At 41.2% G+C, this 27,710-nt stretch overlaps 1 protein-coding gene across 2 annotated transcripts in view; it reads left to right on the top strand.

The window, feature by feature from the left end:
* The window catches only part of ESR1 (estrogen receptor 1), a 151,527-nt gene extending 134,442 nt beyond the window's left edge, over window positions 1-17,085 (top strand). Inside the window, exons 6-8 of one of the 2 annotated variants that reach the window (XM_048488637.1) lie at window positions 3,688-3,821; window positions 10,923-11,106; window positions 12,727-17,085. In XM_048488637.1, coding sequence (XP_048344594.1) covers window positions 3,688-3,821; window positions 10,923-11,106; window positions 12,727-12,949 — 541 coding nt within the window. In that variant the 3' untranslated portion in view covers window positions 12,950-17,085. Of the gene's footprint in view, window positions 1-3,687; window positions 3,822-4,293; window positions 4,425-10,922; window positions 11,107-12,726 lie in introns of those variants that run through there. The other variant, XM_048488648.1, reaches the window with a different exon arrangement.
* Window positions 17,086-27,710: the final 10,625 nt, after the last annotated feature.

The raw sequence follows: 27,710 nt of genomic DNA, 5'->3' as shown, positions 1-27,710 counted from the left end.
ATAGATAACATAAGCTTCTTGGTAATAATCATACCAAAGGTCTCATGTATGAGTTCAAAAGACATTGATGAGAGAATATTGTCAACAGTTTGTATATTGCAACATGCGGTAACAAGCAGTAATACCCCTGGTGTAAGATGCTTGACTTACTGGACCAATGTGTTGCTCAAGTATACCTTTTCTTACATGGTGTACTGTCGTGGTGGCGAACCTTTGGCACTCCAGATGCTATGGACTACAATTCCCATCAGCCCCTGCCAGCATGGCCAATTGGCAGGGGCTGATGGGAATTGTAGTCCATAACATCTGGAGTGCCAAAGGTTCGCCACCACTGGTGTACTGTGTTATGTACCCCTTCCACCCCACATCTTAAAACACGCATCCAAGCCGGGATATTTTTAAATACAAGGTATATGTGAGATATGTTTCTGAGTTATATTAAGGCTAACAAATATATATGGTGTGGCGCTGGATAAAATGGGCTAACAGCAAGCCTAAGGAATAGCAAACAGTCGGTAGAAAATAAATCTACTCATTTGCTCCTTGATAGAATTGTAAATGTGAACTATCCCTTGAATTGAGATGCTGCACCCTTCCTTCCTTTCAGCTGTTCCTAAAAGCTCCTAAGTGCTCCCATCCCTGATTTAATCTTGCGGCCTCAGCTAAATTACAATAGCCGGAGACTCGCTCTTCCGACCACCTATTCAAGGTGTTGCTAATGTAATCAAGGAAATAATTGGCTACCAACCCCTGGGTTTAGGACAATAGATAGAGCTACTGATTAGCTCAGCCCCTGCAACCCAGCACAGCTGTAGGAAATGAAACCTAATGCAAAGGGTCTCTTTTCCCTCCAAACTAGCGATCCACCCTATAAAAACCTTGCTCACCTTAAGCTCATTGCTCATTTCCAACCTGAACCTCCCTTGGTCAGGTTGGTGTGAGACACGATATTGTCCTTCTACGGGATCTCTGTGCTGGCATAGAGTCCCTGCCTTCTACTTTGTCTGCTGCATTGGAACCATTAGGTAACGTATCACCCTGCTGCCTTCCCAATTCCCTCTCTATCATCCAAACCTATTTTTCTCACCTTTTTATATCTCTAGGAACTTGTGTGTATGTGCCTCCATATCTTCCTGTATGTGTGCTTGAAACCAAATTTATATAAACATTTTAAACTTGATTTGGACTCCTTGTGTTACTCTGTGGAACGCTCCATGCTATATTTCCCCATATACATAGTCTAAAAGATCCCCTCCCAGTCTGCCCCTGCCATCGCTAAGTGAGCTATTTCCCCAAAGCATTGCCAAGCTGAGTTATTTTCCCCATCGCCATTTTAAAGATATTTGTGTGCTGTTACACTCTTAGCAGCTGGTGGAGATTCCTTAAAAATACGTTCATAACCTGTTAAGCTGGTAACAACAGTTTAGCAAGTAAATCATATTTCCGCTTCTGTTTTTAAGATACCTGGTAATTCTATGCTCATATACTTCATCCAGTACATAAGAAGTGTAATCTCCAATTCAACTTAAAATTGTAGTATCATAGAGTTGGAAGTGGCCATACATGCCATCTCATCCAACCCTCTGCTCAATGCAGGATCAGCCTAATGCATGCCTGGCAAGTATTTGTCTAGCCACTACATGAAGATTGCCAGTGATGAGAGCTTACCACCTCCCTAGGCAGCCAATTCCACTGCTGAACTACTCCTATTCTTTAACATCTAAATGTGCCTTCTTGCCAGGTTGATGTAGAGTTTCAGACTTGGTTTTTGCCAGTATGTTAATGATACCTAGCTGTATCTGCTGATGGACGGTCATCCGCATTCCACTCCAGATGCCTTGGGTAGTTGTCTGGAGGCTGTGGTGCAGTGGTTGAAACAGCTGATTGAAGCTAAATCCAACTAAGACAGAGGTCTTATTGCTGAGTCAGGGAGGTGCAGATCAGGGTGGCCAATTGCCAACTCTTGACAGCATGCAGCTAACATCTGCACTGTCTTTCAAGAGTCTTGGTGTGATCCTTGATGGCACTTTAATTATGGTGGCTCAAATCATAAGCACTGCTTTCTTGGCTTTTTAGCATTTTTTCCAGGTGACCCTATTGATACTCCAGTCCCAAACCAACCTAACCACAATGGTCCATACTTTGGTCACCTCTAGGCTGAATTACTGCAACTTGCTCTATGCAAGGCTATCCTTGAGCTTGCTCTGGAAACTCCAACTGATGCAAAATGCAGCAGCAAAGGCCCTTTCCAGGACCCTGTGGTAGACACACATTCACCTGGTGCTCTGTCACCTGAATTGGTTCCAAGTGGAGTACCAAATCAAGTTCAAGATTTTGGTGTTTACCCTTAAAACCCAAAGTGGCCCAGGACCTCTCCCAATATGTTCTTGAAGGATGATGTGTTCAGTGAATAATAATCTGTTGGTGATCCCTGGCTTGAAAGAGGTCTGGTCCCAACCTGGTGGAACACTCTGTCCAGTGAGACCCGAGCCCTGGGGATCTATTGCAATTTCACATGTCTGTAAGGCAGGGCTGTTCCACTAGGCTTATGGTTGAGAGAGTTTATATCAATGGTTCTCAACCTGTGGGTTGCGACCCCTTGGGGGGTCGAATGACCCTTTCACAGGGGTCGCCTAAGACTCTCTGCATCGGTGTTCTCCATCTGGATAAATGGATAAATGTTAGGGTTGGGGGTCTCCACAACTTGAGGAACTGTATTAAAGGGTTGCAGCATTAGGAAGGTTGAGAACCACTGGTTTATATCATGTCAGTGGCCTCTCTCTTTTTTCATCTTTTCCATCTTGGTCCCACCTTTCTTTCTTTTTTGGCATTTGTATACTTTCTGCTGGCATTTTAGTATACTGAATGTTGGGATGTTTTAGCCATCATCTGTTAATTAATTTGGTTGATTTTAATGTATGGTTTTACTGTATTTATTGTATATGTTTTTATGAAGCCACACTGAGCCCATCGGAGAAGGGTGGCATACAAATTGAATCAATAATTATAATGATTTCCTAATGTCCAGCTGGTACCTTTCTGCCCATAATTTGTGCCCATTTTTGTGAGTCCAGCTTTCAATGCCGATTTTCATCCTCATAGGTTTCAATTATGAAATTATTTGAATGCCTTTTCTAACTGCAAATCTGCAGATAAATTGCAAAGACATGTAGTCAGCAACACTTAGAATTATTCTGAAACTGTAGGGCAGTTGGAGCATGGCAATTATGGTTACTCAAGAGTAAAATACTGTCTGTGGCAGAGGAAAACAAGGCCCCAATCCTTGTGTTTGAAAAATATTTCAAGGCTCATCCCCAGGTGATAGGAGCACATTTTTACATGGATAGCTGCATATCTAACTCGACTCAGTGGGCAAGCTCTGTTTCTAGCCTTGGGATACTAGCAGATAACCCCAGGTCAAGCAAACAGCTCTGCTGCATAGATTTATCAAAAGTATTTTTTTTTAAAGCTTATGTTGAAACTGAAGTTTCAGAATTTATTGTGTGGTATATAAAATATAGCTTGCTAAAAATGTCTCAGGTGAGCTTGACTGGAAGAACGGTAAAATTTTATTGTAAAGTGGTAGCTACATCATTGATGTGCTGCTGGTCTCACATAAATTCATTTTACAAAGATGCACACACATGAATGGTGCATGATCTGTAATGCATAGATCTGTCATTACAGGAATCAAGGGAAGTGTGTTGAGGGCTTGGTGGAAATATTTGATATGCTGCTGGCCACTTCTTCTCGTTTTCGAATGATGAATCTTCAGGGGGAAGAATTTGTGTGCCTTAAATCCATCATTCTACTCAATTCTGGTAAGTGAGCCCTGATACTATAGTGACCATTCAAAATACATATTTGATACTGCTTCTTCAAAGAATGTAAATCTTTCTGGGTGCCCCAGGATTACAAATCAGAAAAAAACCCTCTGCGTGTGTGTTAAATCCCCCCTCTCCTCACACATGTTCTGAAATGTGAGGCTAGCCAGTATTGCTTATCTGCTATTTTTAGAGCAGGTTCCTGGACAGCCTAATGGGCTCCTGTCAGCTTGAGCTGAGAACCTAGCCTCCTGCCTCTTCTTTTCAGGCCAAGCTAAGTCATACCAGAGATCCCTCAAAAGACACATTTAATAATGTGTTTAAGAGGGAGCAGGCTAATTTTTGGGAACTCCTTCAGTATTGTCTCAAAGACACATCTTGATGATGTTTACACAGCCAGACAGTAAAATTAATGGAGAAGTGATGGGAGCGATAAATATTACTTTGACATTTCTTTCTTGTTCCACAGAATCACATGCCTGATTCATCTTGTTATCTGCTCTAATCCCCAAGTCCTTCTTGACTAGGGCAACTAACTGGCCCATTTTATATTTGTTAGTGTGATTCTCCTTTCTGATGCGTAGTATGCTAGACTGTTACCAGACTGACCTGTGGTGGACCAAGGGATCTGTTTTTAATACAGTGGCATCTCTGCCATCTTAGCCAATCCCTGGGGTTCCTAGCAGCACAGTGCCAAAATAAGAGAGCCTATTTGGGCATTGGCTCAGTGTATGTACAAGGAAAAAAACTTTGTCTGGACTTGTCTCCTTCCAAAGCAACTTGCATAATGTTCTCTCACACCCTTCCTGTCACGATTAAATCTACATAAAATATCTTGCCGTGGAAAGAGATCCTAACTCCAAACACCCCAGTGAAGACAATAAATGTATTAATGTGCTTATGTTTCTTGCTCTGACTAATACCTTGAGTGACCACATTACTTTGCATTGTCATTGTTTCATAGCTGTAATTTCTTCAACCAATTTCCCTCTTCGAGATGCTCCCAAGCCTGGTCACATCAGGCTGATGACTCAACTCATTAGACCAATGACCCAACCATTAAGGTTGATGTCTGTCTCTTGTACTTCACAGGAAGGGCAGGAAATCCTTTAGTCAAGGGAGATTTAGGATCACTCTGCATAACCCTGAGGGTCCATTTTTCCCTATAAGAAGCCCACTGTCCCAATAGATGATGTTCAGTATCTCTGGTCAATTTTCTGTCTATGATACTGTACCACAGCGCTGAGCATGGGTCATTCAGTTCTGTTCATCGAACCATTCCGCTCCAAGATCAGGAGACTATAACATTTATTGACCCTCCCCATTTATTCCTTATCTATTCCACACCTAGCGCCTCACAACTGTTTATAACCTGGGACTATGTGTGTGTTCAGCTGCTTTTATTGTGTGTTTGTGTACCCCCATTTTACCCCTTAATAAAAATTGTTAAACCTTTATCTGCTGTCCTGCATGTCTCTATACGAAAGCTGACTCTCATGTATACAAGCAATTAAGATTCTGTGTTGCCAATTAAGATTCTGTCTTGCCAAGCCAAGAGTCTGCTCCAGCTAATTTCCCCATATTAAAAGGGAAAAACTTCCCACCACTTCGGGTAACAAGACAGTTTAATTGACTTAACCTTCTATTATTATTAGCCTATTTTCTGTTAAGTAAATCAAAGAGCAGGCTGGCTGGTGTAGCCAAAGCAACAGGCACCAAAAATTGTGACATCAGCATTCTGTATGGAACCTGCGAGAGGCCCTTCTTTGTATAAAGAAATCATAATTCGTGCACATGCAATTGAACTGGTAACTTTAGCTGAGGACAACAAAGATCAACTCTTGCAAATTTTGTATTTTTTAAAAAAACCTTGCTAGACAATGAGTAGTCATGGAAAACAAAATAAGTAAACATATGAATACCAAGGGTGATGAGAACAATAAGAATCAGACACAAAAGACAGAGAAAGCAGGAAATATGAATATAAAGGTAGCTTTAAATCAGTGGTTCTCAACCTTCCTCATGGTTCTCAACCCTTTAATACAGTTCCTCATGTTGTGGTGACCCCCAACCCTAGCATTTATCCATTTTACAGATGGAGAACACTGATGCAGAGAGTCTTAGGCGACCCCTGTGAAAGGGTCGTTCGACCCCCAAAGGGGTCCCGACCCACAGGTTGAGAACCGCTGCTTTAAATGAATCTATGCCTGAGGACCATGGTAACTGCTACCTTATTAGTTCAGTAATTGCTTCGCTTTGTTGAATTGCTACAGTCTTACTGTAAGGTATCATGGAGCCACGAATCTTCTCTCAAATTCATCTGCTTTGCAAGATTATTTTGAGGATAAAATGGAGGAGGGGAGAACAATGTACACCGCCCTGAGCTCCTTGAAGAAACGGCAGAATAAAAACATACATACATAATAAATAAATTTCTAGCACACTTTAATTACATGTTGAGATTTGACACAATCTACACATACAGTCTGGAGGATTAACGTAAACACATGAAACCCTATGAAAGGTTACAACATGGGCCAGTGTTGTCCAGTATTACTTACTCTTCCAGGCAATGGTTCTTCAACTCATTCTGTATTTGGAGATGCCAGGAATTAATCCTAGAATCTGCTGCCTGCTAAGCATTTGCTCCACTACTGAACTGTGGCCCTTACTATGTTATGTAATTGGAGTCATGGCGTTACAGTGAGATTAGGAATGCCCAAACCTGCGCGTTCTGCATTCTGTTGGAGTTCTTTAATGCCCATGATGTTCTTTTTCAAAAACTCAAATTGGGTGATTCTTTTAACAGTTTTTTTAAGTTTTAAGTGGCTGGTTTAAGACTTCTTAAAATTGATTAAAATGCATTTCGAGATAGGAAGTGTTAAAAATATACTTTTTACTTCCTAGAGCACTGAGTGGGCTGGGCCTATTCTGTATTGGTTTACTTCTCCTCCCTATGACAACAGGAAAGAAAGAATTGTAAATCTCTCCTTTGTAAATCAGTGGAGCTTAAAAGGATCCTTCCTGTCTTGAAATTAAAGACTAAGTGCCAGTGGATATTATTGCAAATGGAATCTCCCCTGCCTACCCAGAATGACATTTGCTTGTTTTGCTTTTATCTGAAATTGACCCATTTATTTGTTGGCACCCAAGGCTTTTTAATTGATTAATGATATCTGGCTAAATTGATCTCCATTTAACTTTATTTAATCAGCTGTTATAACTTTTCTGATGATTTTTTCACATACACATGTACAAAACTATGTAGCAAGTTTGTGTGTGTGACTTTATGACTCTATACATAAATTTTGAATCTGATACATATTTAGGGAAGCTGATGGGAAAAGAGCCCTGGGTTTTTGTGTTCTGTTAACTTAACCAGGCCTGGTCAACTTATACCAATGGAGCTGAATGCAGCTCAAAATGTGTTTGTGTGTCCAACATCAGCACTAATTTCTGTGCTAGCAGAATGAATACTGGGCCCAAGTAGAAGCTTTTCATCATTCTCCTCCTTTTCAGATGGAAAGGGTGTAAGCTTTTTTTGCACTTGCAATATACAGGACATTGAGCCCATTTGTGATTTTTTTGTTTTAGTCTAGACAGTTGGGCAGCAGAGTATTGCTTGTTGCAAGGACAGCACCAGTATTTCATCAGCTCCATTCTGATAAACAGCACATACTCAGTAACTGGAGAAAATGAAATGAACCCATTGATTTCTGAAGCACTGAAAAGCAATTAACTTGCTTTGGCTACTGAGACCAACTACCAGACATACCACTCAATAAAATTGAAGATTCTTTTAAGTGCATTCAATCTAGTTCATTGCAATGAGGGGTGGGGGGAGAAGACAGCCAAACTGTGTTGTGAATTTGGCTACAAAGCTATATCACACATATATTGTGAAGTACTGCAATGTGATTTTTATGGGAATTCTCAGGAGTCGTGGCTTGCAGTCCAAGCACCACAGCTGTAACAGTTGAAACAGGATGCCAGAATGTCAGTGATTTGATAAAAGGCTGAGGAGTATGTGGCAAATAGGTTTATTTCCCAATCTATAACCTCAGAGAGGAGGCTAAGACAGAAATTTAACTCCAGCTATAAGTCTTCTATGAGATTGTAAGGTGACACTATTTCACATGGGAATTATTTCAGACACATAGCTTACTATAGAAAATTTGATGGTGCAACTATCTGTGAGAATGGTACTTCATTATCCACTGAACACCCGAATTTAGTTTAGGCACACCAGTTTCCTGCCAGGGGTATGCAGTCTCTCACCCCCAGTTCCTGTTACCTGCCACTGCTTAGTTGAGTGATGGAAGAAAATGCCTGGGTGGAATGGAGGGGGACATTGATGTTGCTTTCAATGCGACTTGGAAATTATGCCATTGTTCTGGGGGTGATGCTTTAAGATTCACCCCCAAACTCTATCATGGATCCTTTGGTTCCATTATGAAAGTAATTTAATCATATTATATCCATGAACTGTCTGGCACTTCCAGATGTGTGACTGTATTAGTTCTCTGCCTAGAAGCTTGTATAAAACAGTTATCCACATTTATCTGGTTTGCAACTGTAACATTTAAATTATGTGCACCTTTCCACTCTTTCCCTACTCTCTTCATTTAGTCAAGCTGTGATTGTACAATTAGACTTCTCAATTTCAGGTTTGATTTAGTTAGAGGTTAATAGCATTGGTAATTTGGTTAAAAAAACCCCAGCTCAAATTACTTGACTGGAAATATCTTTTATCAGATGCCAAACAAACATGTGCCCTTCTGGATTCTGGCTTTATGCTCTCCTCACCTTTTGCTATAAATAATTATTTACATTTCTTCACACTCCCCTTGTATCTCCCCCCCCCTTTATTTTAATGCACAGATGACTTAGGGCAGTGGTGGCGAACCTTTGGCACTCCAGATGTTATGGACTACAATTCCCATCAGCCCCTGCCAGCATGGCCAATTGGTCATGCTGGCAGGGGCTGATGGGAATTGTAGTCCATAACATCTGGAGTGCCAAAGGTTCGCCACCATGGACTTAGGGTGACCATGTAAAGTTTTCAAAGCAAAAGACGTTTGGTGGTAGTTTGCCATTGTCTGTCTCCATTCGAATTGAGAGAGTTTTGAGAGAACTGCGACAGGCCCAAAGTCACCAAACAGGCTTCACATGGAAGTGTGGGAAATTGAACCCAGTTCTCCAGATAAGAGTCCACCCAGAGGTGAGGCAGGCAGAGCATGTGACCTAGATGCCAACCCTTGAAGGGGATTCTGGCCCACCCCTCACAGACTCCAGAGTTGAGAGGCAGAGTGTAGGCAGCAGTCCAGGTGCAAGCAGAGGGAGATGAGGGTCCACCATTGAACTTGGTGCCCTGCCCTTGAAAACCACATGGAGTTTGAGGGCAGGTAGCGCAGTTCAAGACTGGACCCAGGTCCTGTGTTCAACTACATGCCCTGCCCCCAACCCCATGTGGAATTTGGGGACAGGGTGCACAGTTCAAAGCTTGGCTTGGCCTTGCCAGGTTCAGCATTCAACAGCATGCCACCCCCTCCCCCAAGCACCACATAGAGCTCATGGTGGGGTGCACTGTTCAAGGCTGGGCTCAGCTAGGCCCAGTTTTATACTGCTAGCTCTGCCTCTGAAGTCCATGGAGATAAAGCCAGCAGTATAAAACTGGACCTGGCCAGGACAGAGCCCTCAATTCAAGGCTGAGCTTGGACTGGCCAGATCCAGCTTAAAGCTGCAGGATTCAGAGGTTGAACCCACAGTTCAAAGCTGGGCCTGGCCAAACCCAGTGATGAACAGCTCACCTTGACCCAAACTCCACGTGAGGCAGGGCACACAGTTCAGTACTGGCCATGCTTGCCCTAGGCACCATTTTTAGTAGTTACACCCCTGAGTCTTCTACTCTTAAGCTCTATATCATGCTGGCTCACCAATAAGGTAGGTTTACCAATATTCCACACAGATAAAGGATGTGCCCAAGAGTGACTTGGATGCTCAGAATGCTGGTACATTTTTTCCTTCCATGAAAAGGTCGGGTCACTTAAGAGCTTTCCCATTAATGTCACCTATAAAAACATATTAACATAAGAATGGGACTTTATAACAAATGGGATATGAAAAGGGCTCAAAAAGAAATAAAATCTAGGCAAAAATAAAAGCAATAAATAAAAGATGAAGGTAAAAGATATAATGGCTATATTTTCAATTAGTGTCAAGATTAAGAAGGGAAATTAATTCAGCAAGATGAGTAATAAGAGGACTGACAATTTGAAAAGGAGATCTTGCAGCAAAAAGATCATTTAATAGCACAAATATACAAACTTTTGTTGCAATTTGATATGGAAAGAACAAGCACAAATATGCATGGTCAAATGGATGGAAAACCCAGAGGAAGAAATATCTTTTCAACAATGAGTATATTTGTGGATGACAGGTATAAAATTTACACCCTGTCAAACATTATGTGAAAACTGGTATAATTAGAATTAACATATTTTTAAAATGGTAAAACCTGTTGATTATTTTATTTGTTGGCTCTATTAGTGCCCAGAATTGTATTCAAGACAACATCCATTTTATTTTCTATTGTCCTTATTGATTTTCTCTTTTTTTCTGTTATTAACTTTTTTAAAAAATTAAAGGGATATGTCCATGTAGGTCTTAGGTGCTTAAAACCCTGGCACAACTTTTTTTCCCATGCAAACTCTAGGGCAGTTTAAGAGCTACTTTGATAACCTCCTTCTTATTTGTGATGAAAACTCTAAGACTGTTCTTGTTGCTGAACATATCTCAGTAGGTCTAAATATCTTTGTTAATGCCATTTCCTCAGTCTTGGAACAAACAAGAAGCCTAATTAACTGGTTTGGAGCTTTTATGGATTTGAATCTATGCTGTGTATTTAAAATTTGTATTTCTATTTTGCTTTTGTTTGTTTTTAATTCTGGGTCATTTGTTCTTGCGAATTTTAACCCAGTCTGTCATATCCTGTCTAAAAGCCAATGTACTATATAGATTGTTTGAATAGATGGAATGGACTGTAGCCACTACTCCACACTGATACCTCTGGACTAATTTTTTCTTTTTTTCTTACAGGCATCTATACATTTCTTTCCAGCAGCTCAAGATCACTAGAAGAAAAAGACCATATTCATCGTGTGCTAGATAAAATCACAGATACCTTGACCCATTTGATGGCCAAATCAGGTCTCTCTCTGCAGCAACAGCATAGACGATTGGCTCAGCTTCTCCTCATCCTTTCTCACTTTCGGCACATGAGGTAAAGACATACACAGGGAATGTTTGGGAATTGCTCTGTGCTTTACAAAGGAGATTTTATAATACAGTGTTACAGTGAATATCAAATTTTGACTTCCACCAGTTTTTATATGTGACCGTCACTGGTGAGTTTTGTGAATATTTGAAAAGCACTGGTAAACATTGATAGTAACTTAATCGTGAATGTTAACTCTGAGGGAGAGCTATGGCCAAACAGAAAATGACAGGAAAGACCTTTGTGTACCTGAGGTCTTGGAAGGCTGCTGCCATTCACAGTAGATAAATAATACAGAGCTAAGTGGATTAGTGATCTGAAGCATCTTCATTTGTCTGAAGAGTGTGTAAGTACATATTCTGAAGGGCATTTACAACATTCACCTGTCAGCAATGTCAGCATTCACACATGCATTCATCAAATTTTTGACATACAATATGAAATGTCTGGAGGGTCAGATCTATTCCATGTGTTCCTCACCAGCACATGAATGTGAAAATCAAAAAGGTTCACTAACAGGCAGTGTAATCTGGTCCTGTTTTGATATTTCTGCTCTTTCTGTTTCTGCTTTTTTACATCTCATTGTGGTTCTTAGGAAACAATTCAGCACAGTTATCTATTGGTTTATTCATTATTTATTTGGATGTTTCTGCACAGCATCCAAAATATTTTTAAATACCTTTTAAAACATGGAATGCGATTATAAAATGCTGGCGAGTTTTAGCTGTGCTGACATTGACAAAGTTGAGCAACTGAATGTAAGGGGATGCAGGTAGTTTTGCTCTCAATTTTAGGAGTTACACATCGTTTAGGATTATATCATTTTAGGATAATACACATTATTTTCCCCTCTCCCATTTTACCATCACAACAATCTTGTGAAGTATGTTAGACTGAGAGAGAATGATTAGCCAATCAAGAAAGAGATCCCTAGCAGAGGGTGAATTTAAACCTTTGGTTTCTCCAGGCAGAGTCCAACAATCTAATCCCTACAGCCAAGTGGCTCTTCCGTTTTTAGTGCTTTGCTTTGTTGCCTCCACTTATTTATTTCAGACTTTTTTATTTTGATCTCAAAGCTATGGTTTGGAGTGTACAAGTTACTATGCACCTTTGCTACTGCACCATAATTCAGTTTTCTCCAAGAATGAGGCAGACTCAGGGGCGTAACGAGGCAGCCCTGGGCAAACTGTAGCCCTGGGCAAAACCTGAGTTGGATGCCCCCCGCCCCCCATGGGCAGCCACTCCACCACGACCAAATTTTTTTTTGCACCAGGACATTGGTGCCTGCAGGGGGGCGCATTTTAGACATATCAGCACCAAAAATTTCAGCATTTCATCAGGTGACTGTCCCTGTCTCCTGATGATACGCTGAAATTTTGGTGCCACTAGCCTAAAAACTGCGCCCCCTGCAGGCCAAAAATTGAAAACCACTAAAAATACCCAAAAACGAACCCAACATTTTGATGCCCCCCACAAGGTGATGCCCTGGGCAGCTGCCCACCTTGCCCAATGGGCATTACGCCAGTGGGCAGACTGCTTCACTGTGTTTAGTGGTAGGGTCAGTCCTAGGATCAGGATTTCTGTGTACAATGATTTCTAATTTTGTTTTGTAATGTGACTTTACAGCAATAAGGGAATGGAGCACCTGTACAGCATGAAGTGCAAGAATGTGGTCCCTCTTTATGATTTATTGCTGGAGATGCTAGATGCCCACCGTCTGCATGCCCGGGCCACACGGAGCACACCGCAGGGAGAAGAGGAGCCTATGAATCAACTGGCAACCACATCCACTTCAATGCATTCCTTGCAGCCTTGCTATGTGAACAAAATGGAAGATGAGAATGAGTAGCAAGCATTATGAGAGTCCCCATTTCAAACAGCCTATTGGTTTCTGAGAATCCCATCAGAAAGCTATTTACTTCAGGCTTAGCTGAACTGGTACCATGTCTGTAAGCACTCCAATGCTCACCAGTCACCAGTGATCCCCCAAACATTGCTTACAGAGATCCTTAGTGGAGGAACATTTATCATTCTGGATATACTATAAGGACTCAAAAATAATTATCAGTGCCAGTTGGTAAACCCACTCACTTGGTGACACTTGGTAAACCCACTCAAGAGGATTCCTGTAGCAGAATGAGAATTTGGGTACCAGTGACCATTTCCTTTCACTCATTTGGACAAAGATCCCAGCTGAGTTTGAGTAGGTGATGTTTACATGTAAAGTTTATTGGCTGTTAGTGAACCACAAGATTTCTATATGAAATTCACTAAAGACAATAATATTGAAAATCTTATCCATCATTCAAGACACACACACACACACACACACACACACCCCATTTAGCATTTCGTTCTGGATTTTTCTTCATTTACAAAATGGTTGAAAAATAACCAGATAAATTTTATCTTGTGAAAGAAACTATTCAGGAGAACTAAAAGTTCTGATCTCAACAAGAAATTCATCAAATAATTTTAGGGAATAACAATAGGTATTAGGTTGCTGTGGTACCCCAGTTCTTTGTTCTACCATTACAGGGCTTATCCTAGTCAAAATGGAGAAGCCATTTTATGCTTACATGAACAATTGTTGGATCAGAGTCAGCTGTCTACATCACATTATCAAAATGAATGGGTATATTAACTATTACAGTCTGGTCCAAAGGATTTTGATATAGTTGTCAGTGAGTTACCGTTGCATTGACAATTGAAGGAGATTTAGCCACTAATTGGGATTTTGGTATAGAACAATTGCATATCACCCAAAGGTATTCTGGGGAAATAAATCATATGCATAAACTAATAGATATAGTCCAGTTGATACACAACTGAGAGACTGTGTCCCCTTCCGCACATGCAGAATAATGCACATTCAATCCACTTTCACAACTGTTTGAAAGTGGATTTTGCTATTCTGCACAGTAAAATCCAGCTTCAAAGTGCATTGAAAGTGGATTAAAAGTGCATTATTCTGCATGTTCAAAAGGGGCCTAAGTGGTGTTTTCCTGTTGCTACATCCCACAACCAGTGGCATAAATGTGTTTGTGTGTGTGTGTTTCGGGGCAAGGGGAGATCACGTGAGAAGCTCTGACACAAGGGCTACTGGCCCTCAGGGAGATATTTTCTCATGTGACTCACCTGTTCACTTGATTTTGCCATTTATATTGGTAACAGAGCAGCATGAATGCAGTCAATAGAAAGGTGCCCCATTCCTCCTTGGGCGTGGAATGACTTGGGCTTTTTTTTAACAAAAAAGATGACATTCTAACTATTGTGCTGTTTCAGCCATTGTAGGTCTGTTTAACTCAATCAGTACTGCACAGGTAGATAATTGTTCAAATTCTTTTGGTAACAATAACATAAGTGATGCCTCTTGTTCGTATTGTATAGTCCTCAGTATACAAAAAGTATAGCTGAACTCTGTTTTGAGAAACCACTTGCAGACAAAAGAGTAAGGAGAGCAAACAACACTTTGTGTTGTGCTGCACCAGAGTTTGCTGTTTGCCCGTGCACCAACTATCCCTAACCAGAGTGGCAAGCTTACATGGAGGGAGGCAGAAAGTACTGATGTACGCTGGTGACCTCTTGATGATTCTCTTATATATTGGCCTTCCCATTTGCCCAGAAAAAGCAGTAAAAGACTAACGTGAATAGTTTTCATCTCGTCTTAATTTAACTATATGCTCACCAGTGCCTGTATCTCAAGCTTCATTTCCAATGGCCTTGCTTTTTATTAACGCAGCAAAGTATTGGTCTTTCTGTGTATTAAATATGTTTTTAATAGTCTGCTCTGAAATTACCCAAAAACTATTGGGGGCTACTAAGTGCCTTGTCTAAAATTGACATGTTTATTTTAAAGTGCCCATGTCATAATTTATTTCTGTGTTACTGATACCGTTGTGTGTGTAGCATTGCATAAAACAAGAAACAAACATTTATGCGAGCCTACAATTAAGGTAAGGACCCTGTACTGTCCATTTATATCATAGTACTTATAACATCAGATACAATTCAGTGCCCTGTTCTTACAGTGGAATACTTTTAGCTATTTCCTTATATTTTCATTCCCACCACCCTTTATGAGCCACAAGAGTTTCCTCATTCTCTTTAATGGAACTAGTAAACCTGCTGAAGGGAATCAAAGAGTTAAATACCTGCTAGCAGTTCCTCCATTAAAAGGATAGGGGAAGCCTTTTTAGGCCCAAGAGTTCCCTGCATTTCTTCAGTACCAACAGAACTCTGATTTGGGGATGGTATGTACAATAGAATCAAGATGTAATTGATCTACATATCTAGCAACTGCTGTAGTTCTCCCAAATAATAGCCCAAATTATTTAAATAGATTTGAGCTCGTTTTTTGGTAATTTACCAAGCATTAATTTTAGCAGACCTGCTAAAATGGTTTTGGCATGGGAAATAATACAAGCAAGTATGCTGAGGCGGGGGGGGGGGGGGGGTTTAACAACAACAACCAACCCTGTGATTCTCTACCCCTTCCTTTAATCTTTAAATATATATCTTTGACAAGTCCAGTTTTGGAATTCAAAAGGAGAAATATGCTGCTTTCTATTAAATTTCTTAAACTTAAAGAAAAATGCTAGATGTCAAAATATATTGTTCATTTGTTGAAAGCATCATTTTATCATTATTATCGAAAGCACCTTAAATAACGTGTGCGCTTGTGTGCCTACAAATACATACGTGCCAAGCTCACCTGTCAGACAATTGAATGTATCCGTGTTCTACTTACCCAGTCAACAGACTAAAACACAAAGTCACATTTCATCGTTATACTTTTCAGCTATCTTCTCTTGTATGCAATCATTTGTGCCTAAGGTTTAGTGATTGTTAGGAGTTCCTATTTCATATAGATTTTTATATTTATGATAGTCAAGCCAGCACTAACTTAGAAAGCCAAGTACTAAATGCAAGGAAACTATCCTTTAACAAAGGAAAGTCATTTGAGGCAGCTAATTATACTTTTTACCAAAATATTAGTAATACTGTCTGTGAATGGTATCTAAGGGAACAAGGATTGTTCTTTTTAGATGTTTGTACTTAAATTTAAAACAACAAAAACACTACAGAAGTATAGGAAATGAAATATGACTATGTGCCAAATCAGAATAGATCTGATTAACTTGCCTTATCTCAGTAAAGAGACTTACTGTAGAGAACAATAAGGGATTGCAGTGGAAGTCACTTTCCCCTCTTTTGGGGCATAAGTCTTATGATCCTCAATGGGTAACAAAGCCATTTTTGTAGTTAGTGTGACATTGTGCACCCTTCCTCAGGAGAATCTCCCCTTGCGGACAGTCACCATCACCCAGTCATCTCTACTGAGTGGTAGGGAAATGGCTTTTCTGTAGGCCCAACACATCACTGTGTGCTTGCTCTAGACACAGAACATAAGTGCAGATCTGGTGCTCTGCCTTCTACATGATAATGGACTAGGTGCTGGGATTTGTGTGGAGCCCTGGAGCAGAACAGGTACTGTTCAGTGCAGTGCAAACTACCAATCTTCTCTTCCAGATTGCCCAGCAGTATTTCAGTCCAAAGATGCATTTGTTTTTGCAGTTTATTACTGGCGGGAATGCTCATCCACATCAAACTATCATACATACTATAGATTAGACACAGTCCTGTTCTGTATGTTCTGGAACAGGCCTGCTATGGAAAAGCAACAATTACAGCTCCAGCTCCCTGACACTTCTGTGCATGACAGCTTTTGCCATTGCAGAGGTGATTAAAAGATTAGTTCAGTCTTAAAATATTTTGGATGATGGGAGCTGCATTTCTTTTTTTAACATGTTGCTAACACTTTGAGCCAAAAAAACCCAGCACAATCTGCCTAATTTTTCCAGACAATTCCCATTAACATCTCACTATTAAAAAGTTAGGTGGTTTCCGCACAGCCAAGGGAGAGACCCTGGATCGGCATTAATCATGCTGATGCAGGCTATGGAGCTGTTTGCACAAACGGCCCCATGGGATGCGCAGCTTTGGGAGCAAGCTCCGCACAGCTGCGTATTCCCCTCCCTGGCCCCAAATGCTTCGTTACCTTCTGCTGGCAGCCACGTCGCTCTATCGTCACTCTGAGGAGGGAAGGGGACACACCCCCATGGCCACACCGATGGCTGAAGCACCGGGGACCAGGGGGCATGTCCCCTTCCCTCCTCAGAGTGACAATAGAGCAGTGCGGCTGCCAGCAGAAGGTAACGAGGCGTTTGGGGCCGGGGAGGGGAGGGGAAAATGCCGGTTTCCACTCACTGCCGTTCGCATGGCAGCGGATGGAAGCCGGCGTTTGCAGGAAAACTCGCTCCCCAAGCGAGTTTTGAATACACCGTTTTGGTGGTCACAGAGCGCTGCTGCATCGATTTGGCAGCGGCACCTGTGCGAAGGGTTCCCGCCAAAACGGTGTTTTACCGGGCTGAAGCCATTGCTTTCAGCCAATGCAGAAACCACCTTAGTTTCTTGCGTGTAATTGTAGACCCAGTCTTGCTCCACTGAAAATCAGCCAGCCCTGACCTATAATCATGTGGAACTAGTCTAAATAATTCCACAGGCAGAGCCCTGTTAGACTTCTGGAGCCAGCATGATACATTTGTTGTGGCATAAACTCTGGTGAGACCAAAACTACTTCATCAGATATTTTCAGAATGAACAGTTCTGAATGGGGTGCAAATTCCTGTCCACATTCAAAGGTGCACATAGTCAGTACAGTGGGGCCAAGACAAGCATTAGGATATGCATCTTCATTTGTGTTGTTTGCACAAATGAAAAACTGCTTCTGATCTCCCTTGATGGATCTGGATGCTAGCATTTGCCATAGCTTGTTGTAAGTCTTCATTTTACACATATGTTTTCAAAGCTGCTTTTAATGCCAAGCCAGGAGACACCTTTAAAGCAAGCAGAGCTTTGGATGCTCAAGATCTCTTTGCAGAATACGTCATAGCAATCAATTACATTACAAGCTGCCTGTTCTGAAAGCTCTTTTCATGTGTACTGTGCCTTTGTGAAGTGAGTCTTCATCTCTGAAGTGAGCGCTAAGTGAAGACCTGATCTTAATGCTATGTTTTTAAGCTACCAATCCTACCATGTACAACGTAGTTCAAGTGGAATTGTAACAAAAATGTGGGGTACCAAAAAAAAGTTAAATTTTAATTCAATGGATGTATTTATGTCCTAAGTGTTGTTTTGTATGTAATCATTGCCTTTGGAGGGATATTTCAATTTTGCACTGTCCTAAAAGGATTTTTTAAAAAGAGCCTAATCTTTATTTGCATTCAAATGTGCCTAAACTTATATGCTGCCGTGCTGCAAACCTGTCTAGTGGGAATGCTGCCCTGCTGTGCACTTTTTTTTAAAAAAAAATGCAATGTACTCCACAACCATCTTGAAGTGCCCATCTAAAAATGATAAGAGGATGCTAATCAGACTTAACAAGCCACTTTATGCCACCTCAATGTACATATTTTGTTAAATGAAGCTTTTTTGTGCACTACTTTACCTTTCCATTGTAAAATGTTTCCTTTATTATGAGACTCATGTGCCATAATGTATTTGGTGAATTGTTCTGCTCTTTTGCTTGTGCTTGTAATAGAGTAATAGAGTAATTGATGTCTCTGTTTTGTTAGGTATTGCTTTGTTTAATGAAATGAAAGATCTTTTTCCCCCTCTTTTTTGCATTTTTGAAAGAATGTTACAAACAGCTTCAGAAAAAAAATCAGTAGGATATTTAATCTGTGCAACAATTTTTCAGTTTTGATGTCAAAATAAAACAATGAACCACAGCATGTCCCACTTGGTCTGTGTTAAGACTCTAATAAAATATATTGCCCGAAGCACAATTCTAAACAATAATCTTATTACTTAAAAGCAAAGGTACTTCCCAATGCAAACACCAGGTTGCTATTGACCCATTGGGTGGCAGCACATCATAACATTTACTAGGCAGACTATGTGTGTGGAGTGTTTTGCCATTACTTCCCCATCTATGTACACTTTACTCCCAGCAACCTCAGTACCCATTTTAGCAACCTCAGAAGGATGGAAGGCTGAGGCAACCTGGAAGTGGCTACCTGAAATCAATTTCCATTGGGATCAAACTCAGGTCATGAGCAGAACTCATTGACTCCAATCCAATCCAATCCAAAAACCTTTATTAGGCATAAACCAGAAGTACCATACATTCCAAATACAAAAACAGGATCATTGTTACATATCATGTAGAACATGGATTAAAAATGTAGCAACTGCTTCAGAAATTTCTACATTAGGGCTGTTCAATAGCTTAGACATTTTTTGTTTGTCTGAGAGAAACATAAATTCTAGAGGTAGTAAAGCTCCCAGGTCGGTTCTAATATCATTATACCTCGAACAGTAAAGCAGGATATGAGGGATTGAGTCTATAGCATTGGGACAGTACCGACAGCAACGCTCACTTTGTGGGATGTTAAGGAAACGACCTTGAAGATAGATAGAGGGGAATGAGTTGCACCTTGCTCTTGTCATGACCCATCTGCACTTATGATTAACAAGCTGTTCTAAGTATACAGCAGGGCTAGATTTCGGGGGTGTGATCCCAAAGTATAGAGGGGAACTCCAATACTGTAACTTACCTCGCTTCACCACAGGGTTCTTATTTAAGTGTAGCAAAATACTTCCTTTTTCTTGAAGTGTGGAGTACTAAGCATGAATGGACTTGAAGAAAAGCAAAACATAAAGGAAAATTTTGCAGGTGTTAATGCCCAGTTGAGACCCAAAAGCATGTGAAGATGATTCCTTAATTTATGTGAAAAGTGGTGTGATATTTTGCCACGTAACTACCCTAACCTTAGTCGAGAGCAGAGAAGTCAATATTTAAATCAGTACAGAGTACAAGGACTTTCCAGTTGCAGAGTATTTTTGTCTGGGTCTGAAACGGACCTACAGTCGATGAAACATGCACAATCAAATTGGGAATATATCAGTTTACAAATTTTTTAAGCAATTTTATATTTCTTAAGAGGGAAATTAAGAACAAGGCTTTTCAACCATCTTAATTGGAAATTGCTAAGCCCTTTAGGAGATCAGCTACAATTGCTTTAGAATGTACATCTGTCCCAAAGCCACTTGACGGTTTTGCATTTAGAGGAAGAGGCTGGATTATTGGAATTTATCCTGATATCTGCAAGAATGTTGTGCTTATAAAGATTTTAGAAAACACAGAATTGATTTCCATGAAGTCTGCAACATTCAGCTAGATGTGCAGCTCAAAAACATTTTGGGTTTTGTTTTGTTTTTTGCTCCAGATATCTGGGGGCAGAAAAAATATCAGTATTCATGGTTACCTGAGTGCCAAATACTATTGGTATTCAGATGAAGTCCTATTTGGTATTTGGATGCAGGCTTTTTTTCAGGATTCTGATAGTTGTGTCTGCATTGTTTCCCACAAGGAAAGTTTCCAGGGAGCTGTAGGGGCTGTTGTTAAAGCTACTGGCACCAAAATCACAGCAGAGATCTAGGTGACAGTCCTTTAAATAATCTCAAATTTCAAGGAAATTGGATCAAGAGGTCCCAATCTATGGGGCACTGAACAAGATGTCCCCAGTCATACTTCACTGATCTCTATAGGGAAAAATGTAAAACCTAAGAGTCCAAGTTAATGTACAACCTAAGAATAATCTAAGCCAAACTGAATAGGAACACCGATGCAAGTCTGTGGGTGCGTTAAGTGCTGCCAAGTTGCTTCCAATTTATGGTGATCTTATCAATTCATGACCTCCAAAAACATCCTATCATTAACAGCCTTGCTTAGGTCTTGCAAATTGAGGGCTGTGGCTTTCTTGATTGAGTCAATCCATTTCATGTTGGCTCCTCCTCTTTTTTTTGCTGCCTTCAACTTTCCTTAGCCTAATTATCTTTTCCAGTGTATCTTGTCTTCTCATAATGTGACCAAAGTACAACAGATTCAGTTTGGTCATTTTCACCTTAAGGGACTGTTCAGGCTTGATTTTATCTAGAACCCTAGATATTTGTATATTTGGCAGTCCACAGTATTCCTAAAACTCTCCTCCAACAGCACACTTCAAACAAATCAACTTTCTTCCCATCAGTTTTCTTCATTGTCCAGTTTCACACCCATGTGTAGTAATAGGGAACACTATGACATGTATTAAGTTGATCTTGGTTGTCAGTGATATATTTTTACACTTGAGAATCTTTTCTAGATCCTTCATGATTGTTCTTCCTAGCTTCAGTCTCCTTCTGATTTCTTGGTTTCAATCTTTCTTTTGGTTGATGATGGGGCTAAGGAATAAAAGTCTCAAGTAATTTCAGTCCCCTTATTGTCTACCCTAAAGCTGAGTAATTCTTCAGTCGTCATTACTTTTGTTTTCTTCATGATCAGTTGTAGCCCTGCTTTTGGCACATTCACCTTTATCTTTCAGCAGTAGTTATTTCAAGTTTCTGCTATTTTCTGGCAGTAATGAAGTATCATTGACATATCTCAAATTGTTAATGATCTTTTCACCTGTTTTCATTCCACCTTCATCTAAAACCAATCCACCTTTCCTTATATGTTCTGCATATAGTTTGAAGCTAGAAGATAAAATACATCCTTTGACACCTTTGCCAACTGGAAACCAATTTGCAAGCCTAGAAAATGTAAAATCAGATAATCCAGCAAATTTAACATCTTGAGAATCTACAGTAATGTCAAACCTGAGAATCTACCAGGAAAAAAACACACCTGACAGTAAGCCACTCAATCAAAGAACACAACTTTATAAAGTCTTAAAAAACAATTTAAAAGGAAAAATCTAAGAGAAATCAACCTGGCAACAAAGTCCGGGAAGACACAAACACTCCAAAGAAGAAAAAGAGAAAAAAATGCAGTCCTTTTAACAGTGGCACCCAATAGTCCTGTTTAATCCTGACCTTTTCTTGGATTTTTTGGGACTTATTTACCAGTATCCTGGTAATATATCCTGATATATATGTGGCTTGGCTATATCTAAATGTATATCCATACATTCAGCAACTTGTGCCATGGCACTTCCATTCACTAAGAGAAATGAAATCATAAGGCCTTAATACTCAAATCCCAGAGGAATGTAAACAGGAATGAGGATAATATAATGGGAAAATGAAATTGAAGGTATGTTTCCATGGCAACAGGTAAACAAATATATCCTGCCTGCCTGAGTAGTTCTTCATCATCTACATCTTCATGATGTGTATCAACATATCCTTTTGGAATTTTTTTGGAAACTTGTTGACTCAAACACATTGTTCTTTCTCAGTCAGTTACAAAATTGTTACTTTAAAAATTAACCTACTGACAACAAAAGTCATAAAAGTTTCAGTCTGTCTGAAAGTCTAACAACAGCTTAGTTGAAAATCCAAAATTACTTGCTGATTGCAGCCTACTCAAGGTGTTTACACTTTAGTCACCATTCTTTACTGTGGCATCCCACTGACACAACTATGGATGATTATGCAGCGGCTGGGCATGGGAGACTTGACAAACTAACAGATGGAACTTTTATTTCTCATTTTCAGTGCAATTCTCAGGAGAGTTGCTCCAGTCTAAGTCCATTCATTTCATCAGGCTTAGACTGAAGTAACTGTCAACAGGATCATGCTATTTCACTTCTAGGAAGCTTGGAAGCTTCCTTCTGCTGTAAACACTCACCCTTCAATGAACCCTCTTTTTAGTTTTAGAACATTTGTATCCTTTAGGGAAGAGTTTTTTATTTGCAATTCACTCCTTTCAGTATATCAGCTTGCCCATTTTCATGTGACATATTTTCTTGAAGTTGAATTAAAAAACTAAAATTCATTGCATTTTAGTGTTTTGGAACTGTGGGTTTTGTGATATTTCATCCAGGTTCTCTGCCGTCAGTCCCACATTACATTGCAGATAGACTGAACTTATCTATTGCATTTTTTCTTTTCTCAAGTGAATGAAGAAAACCACTCTACAGTAGTGTCAGCAGCCTTAAAAAAACAGTAACCTAACACTATCCATTAAGATCAAAGGAAATGTCACAAAGCAGGCTTTCATGTTAATCAGAACTCTTCATCAGGATACATGTGAAGCAAAAAAAAAATCTGTCCTGCAGGTTGCCAGCCATGGGCTAGTAATGCTATTCAACAGTGTGTGAGAATTCCTCAGCTCAAGTTCAACCTTGGGGAAGGGGAAAATACTGTAAAAAATAAGCCATGGTGATTAGGGCTACCAACTCTGGTTTGGGAAATTCCTGAAGATTTGGAAGCAGTGTCTGAGGAAGGCAGGGAGCCTAGCAGGGATTTAATTAGGGTTGTCAGACCACTCACAATGGGAGACTTTTTTTTAAGGCAAAGGTGACTGTGCAGCTATGTTACTTTTGAGATAATTTTTATTTTTTTCACACATAGAACAAACAACCAAAACATACAAACATAAAAATACAATCCAATACATACTATATATTGACTTCCAGCTAACTCATCTTTGATTAAAAGTTAATGCTGGATTCTGTTTGTATGCATATAATTCTGTTTGTATGCATATAATTAAAACATTAGTTCAACAGTTTTTCTTAAATGTGTTCTAGTGTTTACAATCTGTTTCCTTTAAATTTCAAATCCTGCCACTACTTCTCTGTTTGAATAGATTTTCAAAAGATATTCTGTAAAAGGTCTCTCCGGTCTTCTAAAAAGTCCAAACCATTATGTCTAAGTATGCAACTATGGTATTCTAGGACTTGCCCAAACCCCGGTGTTTTTGCCGTAGGTTGTCTGGCAGTCCCTAGTGCTACCTCATATCACATTCAGCTTTTCTCTAGAACTGACATAACAGCCAGTGTTGTGTCACTCCATGGCCCTGCCTCCAACTTTTCTGCTAGGTATTACATATAAAATTGTAATGTAATACTGTGCTGTTATACTGTGTAGTCCGCCATGCCCCCCACCTTGTGGCTGGTAACTTTAATGGTAACAGCAAGTAAAGCAATTTATTTTCATAGGATTGTAATGAAATTCTGAGAGTGCTGCTCCAGAGGCAGAGGTGGAAGCACTCATTTTGCATCATAGCTGCAAGCAATTTTCCTTAGAATAACTCCCAAGTTTGGTAAAGTTTGAGTCAAAGGATCCAATTTCAGTCTATCTCCAACTGACTTTAGTGATCTTTTGTGGGTGATTTTTCTGGTTCACACAGTAAAATCCAGTTGCAAAGGGCATTATTCGTGTTTGGGAAAGCACTACGAACAGAATGCTTGAAAGATAGTGTAACAGGGTAGTTTGTCTCTACCTTTAGAAGAGAGTGGAGTAAACAGTTGTGAAAACTGTCTCTGGTGATGATCAGTTCTCATGCAATTGACTCTTGAGGAAGGTAGGTTGGTGTGGGTGTATGTGTGAGAGGATCCAACCTAGTAGCTAATCACTGAAAGCCTCTTTGCACCTGTACATATGAGAGGAAGAATTCAAACCACACTCTGAAGTCACAACAAGCTTAAATCTATGTGTCTGAATGAGATTTATCCTTTGACACAGGAAATCTGTGGTGCTGAACTGTTCTTTAAAACCAATCTGTAATTAAGTAAAACTTCTTTGTTATTTGCATACATTTCATGTCCCAGCAACCTTTGCATTCTACTTGCTTGCCTCATAACTTACCTCATGGCAGTGAACCCAATGCCTTTACACTTGCTACCCTAAGAACCTCTTATAAATGAGAAAGTTTACAGTTTAAAACAAAATCATGTTTCCCAAAATTATGAAGATTTGTGTGTCTCATCAGTTAGTAGAAAGGATTTCTCCCAACAACTGTAGTGTTTGATCTAATAAACATTTTCCTTTTTTCTGAGGGGAGGAGCGAGAGGAGAGAGGAGGTTTGAGAGAGAATGGCAATCAGGATAGTGGCATAGAGTTGCCAGCTCCAGCCCAGGAAATTCCTGGAGATTTGGGGTTGGAGTCCAGGGAACATTGGTCCCAGACCTGGCTGGGAAAGGGAAAGGGTTTGGGAAAGGGAGTTTGGGAAAGGGAGTTTGGGAAAGAGAGGGAGCTCAGCGAGGATTACTTACAGACCATTCTCTGATGGGGCCATTTCCTTCAAGGAAACTGATCTCATTAGCTTGGAGATCAATTGCAATTCTGGGAAAACTCCAGACCCCACCTAAAGGATGACAACCCTACACAGAAGTGGTTGTAGAATCTGATGACTGTAACTACAGTCAGTCTGTAACTACAGGTAGAGATTTTGTTTAATATTTACTATATCAGAAGACCTCTGGGAAGCCAGGTCTGGGACCAATGTAGCAAGCACAAAAGGCCTGGAGAAAAGAATCACAATTAGTTTTCCCTGTCACTTATAAGACGAACATTGCATGGGGATGTGTGGAGACTCGTTCCAACAAAGACACTGACACATACTTGTTGGAAAAGAAATCGGCCGCAGCCCAAATTTATTAACATATAACAAAACTTTGAAGCCGGGCGAGCATAACAGAGCACATCCTGGCCCAGCTGGGCAGCAAACCGCCTGACCTGGTTATAGGGCAATGCTCCCCAGCTGACCCTTATAGGCCCTTAGGACCTGCAGAACCCTCGTCCGGCAGCACATCCCCGAGGGAACCCGGAACAGAGGAAGTTACTAGATGTGCCACACATGGGCCTTAAAACCCAATTTGTGGACACCCCTCCCTGCCGAGGCAGCCGAAGCTCTTTGGCACGGCCCTGCAAGGCTTGGCTTCAAGAGCTCTGACGCTACCACCAGGGACCTCATATGGAGGCTCCTCCATGGGAAGGTCCGGCATACAAAGCTACTGCCTTCCCCAAAATAGGATGTGCTCTTATGCCCCAAACCGCCCACCCGAGCTGCCGTTAAAACCAACAGCTCCGCCCCAGCTTCAGCGCGAAAGCCCAAGAGTCACACACAGCTCAGTGCGCGTGCCGCCAAAGCCACTGCAACAGAGAGCACACATCAGTCCGTCATTTTGCTCAGTCGCGTGCCGTGAAGTCACTGCAACAGAGCAGCTCAGTTTCCCCTCAGTGCATGCCGCAGAAGCTGTTGCAACAAGAGCAGCTCAGTGCATGCCATGGAAAGCCACTGCAACAAAGCATATCAGAGCATAACCGACATCATTTCACCAGATGTCCTGGCGTCAATCTGATAAGTGTACTCTATCGGGCAAAGACAAGCGCACCAAGCGCATAGGATATATCACTATGGGGAATAACATCCCCTATATCCTGTACAACCCGGGCTGCGGCCGACAAGCCTTAACCTTGGCTTTGTTTTCCCTGGTGGAGCAACTACATCCCTCCAATTCCTCTGTTCCGATAAGCCACGACCCGACAGCGCGGTCTTTGACGTCTTACAATGCAGCAAGCTCCAGTCAGGCTCCATGAGGATCCTTCCAAGTCCTCCCGTTCTAGTAAGCACGACCAAACAGCTTGGTTTTTGGCATGCATTACAACGCAGCAAGCTCAAGTCAGTCTCCATGAGGATTCTGCAAGGCCAGGAATGCCATTCTCTCCCACTTGTAGCACAACTCCATCAGGGGAAGCCAAATTGAAGGACGGAATCCCACAACCAGGGGAGTAGGGAACACCACCTCATGGACTTCACTGGCGTAACGACCAGCCCAGGACAGCACACTGTGGCCCACCAGCCAAACTTCGGTAACGCACGCACCGCTGGAACTATAAAGAGAACAGAGTTACACAAAAGGTGAGGCCAGACGTACACATGGAAGGCCAAAGACTTCCAGCGGCCTCCAGCCTGAGTGGTCTGTAGCCGGAGTCTAGTCCGTGTGGTGGCCCTCTTGAGAGGCCGAGGGTGCCGCTCCCATCTGGAGGGAGTGGGAACCAAACTGTTCAGAAAGAAGACCCAGAAATCACAAGCAATGCCGCAGAACAGCTGTGAATTGATATCTGGACACTGCTAATGCAGTCATGTGAGCCACCGGGTTGGCTCCAAATGCTGCCTGCATGGATGAATGCAAATGCAAAAACAGGAAAGCAGGACTGCAACCCACTATACATTTGTAGTGTGGCAAGGGCCTTAGTGAATAATAGATCTTCTCCCTGCTCTGCCCAACAAATTAAAATTTAATAAAGCAACCATTTAAATATTTCCAAAGGCTTGGAGAAAGGTAATCTACTCTTTGTTCTTGCCAAGCATGTCAATGACTCCCCATCAACCATGCCCATGTCGACCCTTTTGAAAGGCTAAAGGGGCCGATGATTTGGTAAGTCGGCAACAAGTTCACTGCCCGGAAAAAGCCATAAAAAGGCCAAAGCAGCGTTCTCAGGAGCCCCTTTTGTAATGGGCTGCCTGTGGTCTTGTGGCCTAGGGAAATATTGCTGCCAACTGACCAGCCGGCCGCTTCGGCTCGGGAGTGGGGAAATGGCCCAGTTTTCGCTATTGACTGAAAATCTACCTGGAGCAGGATGTTGATCCCATTAGCTGGCGTAGAGCCCTGGCCAGCGGTGGACCACATTGAGCAGCAGTGGCAGCGTTAACATCCCGTCAGCCAACCATACCGTTCGAGATCAGCTGGCTTTTAATGTGATGGAATCCCCAAACCGCAGTGTTCCACTTCCCTTCTGGGGATCGATGAGGCAAACCAATCCAGCCTTTT

Source organism: Sphaerodactylus townsendi, linkage group LG01 (assembly GCF_021028975.2).
Source record: "Sphaerodactylus townsendi isolate TG3544 linkage group LG01, MPM_Stown_v2.3, whole genome shotgun sequence".
NCBI classification, from domain to species: domain Eukaryota; kingdom Metazoa; phylum Chordata; class Lepidosauria; order Squamata; family Sphaerodactylidae; genus Sphaerodactylus; species Sphaerodactylus townsendi.
Note: the sequence above shows the minus strand (reverse complement) of the source record. Positions and strands in the feature narration are given on the sequence as shown.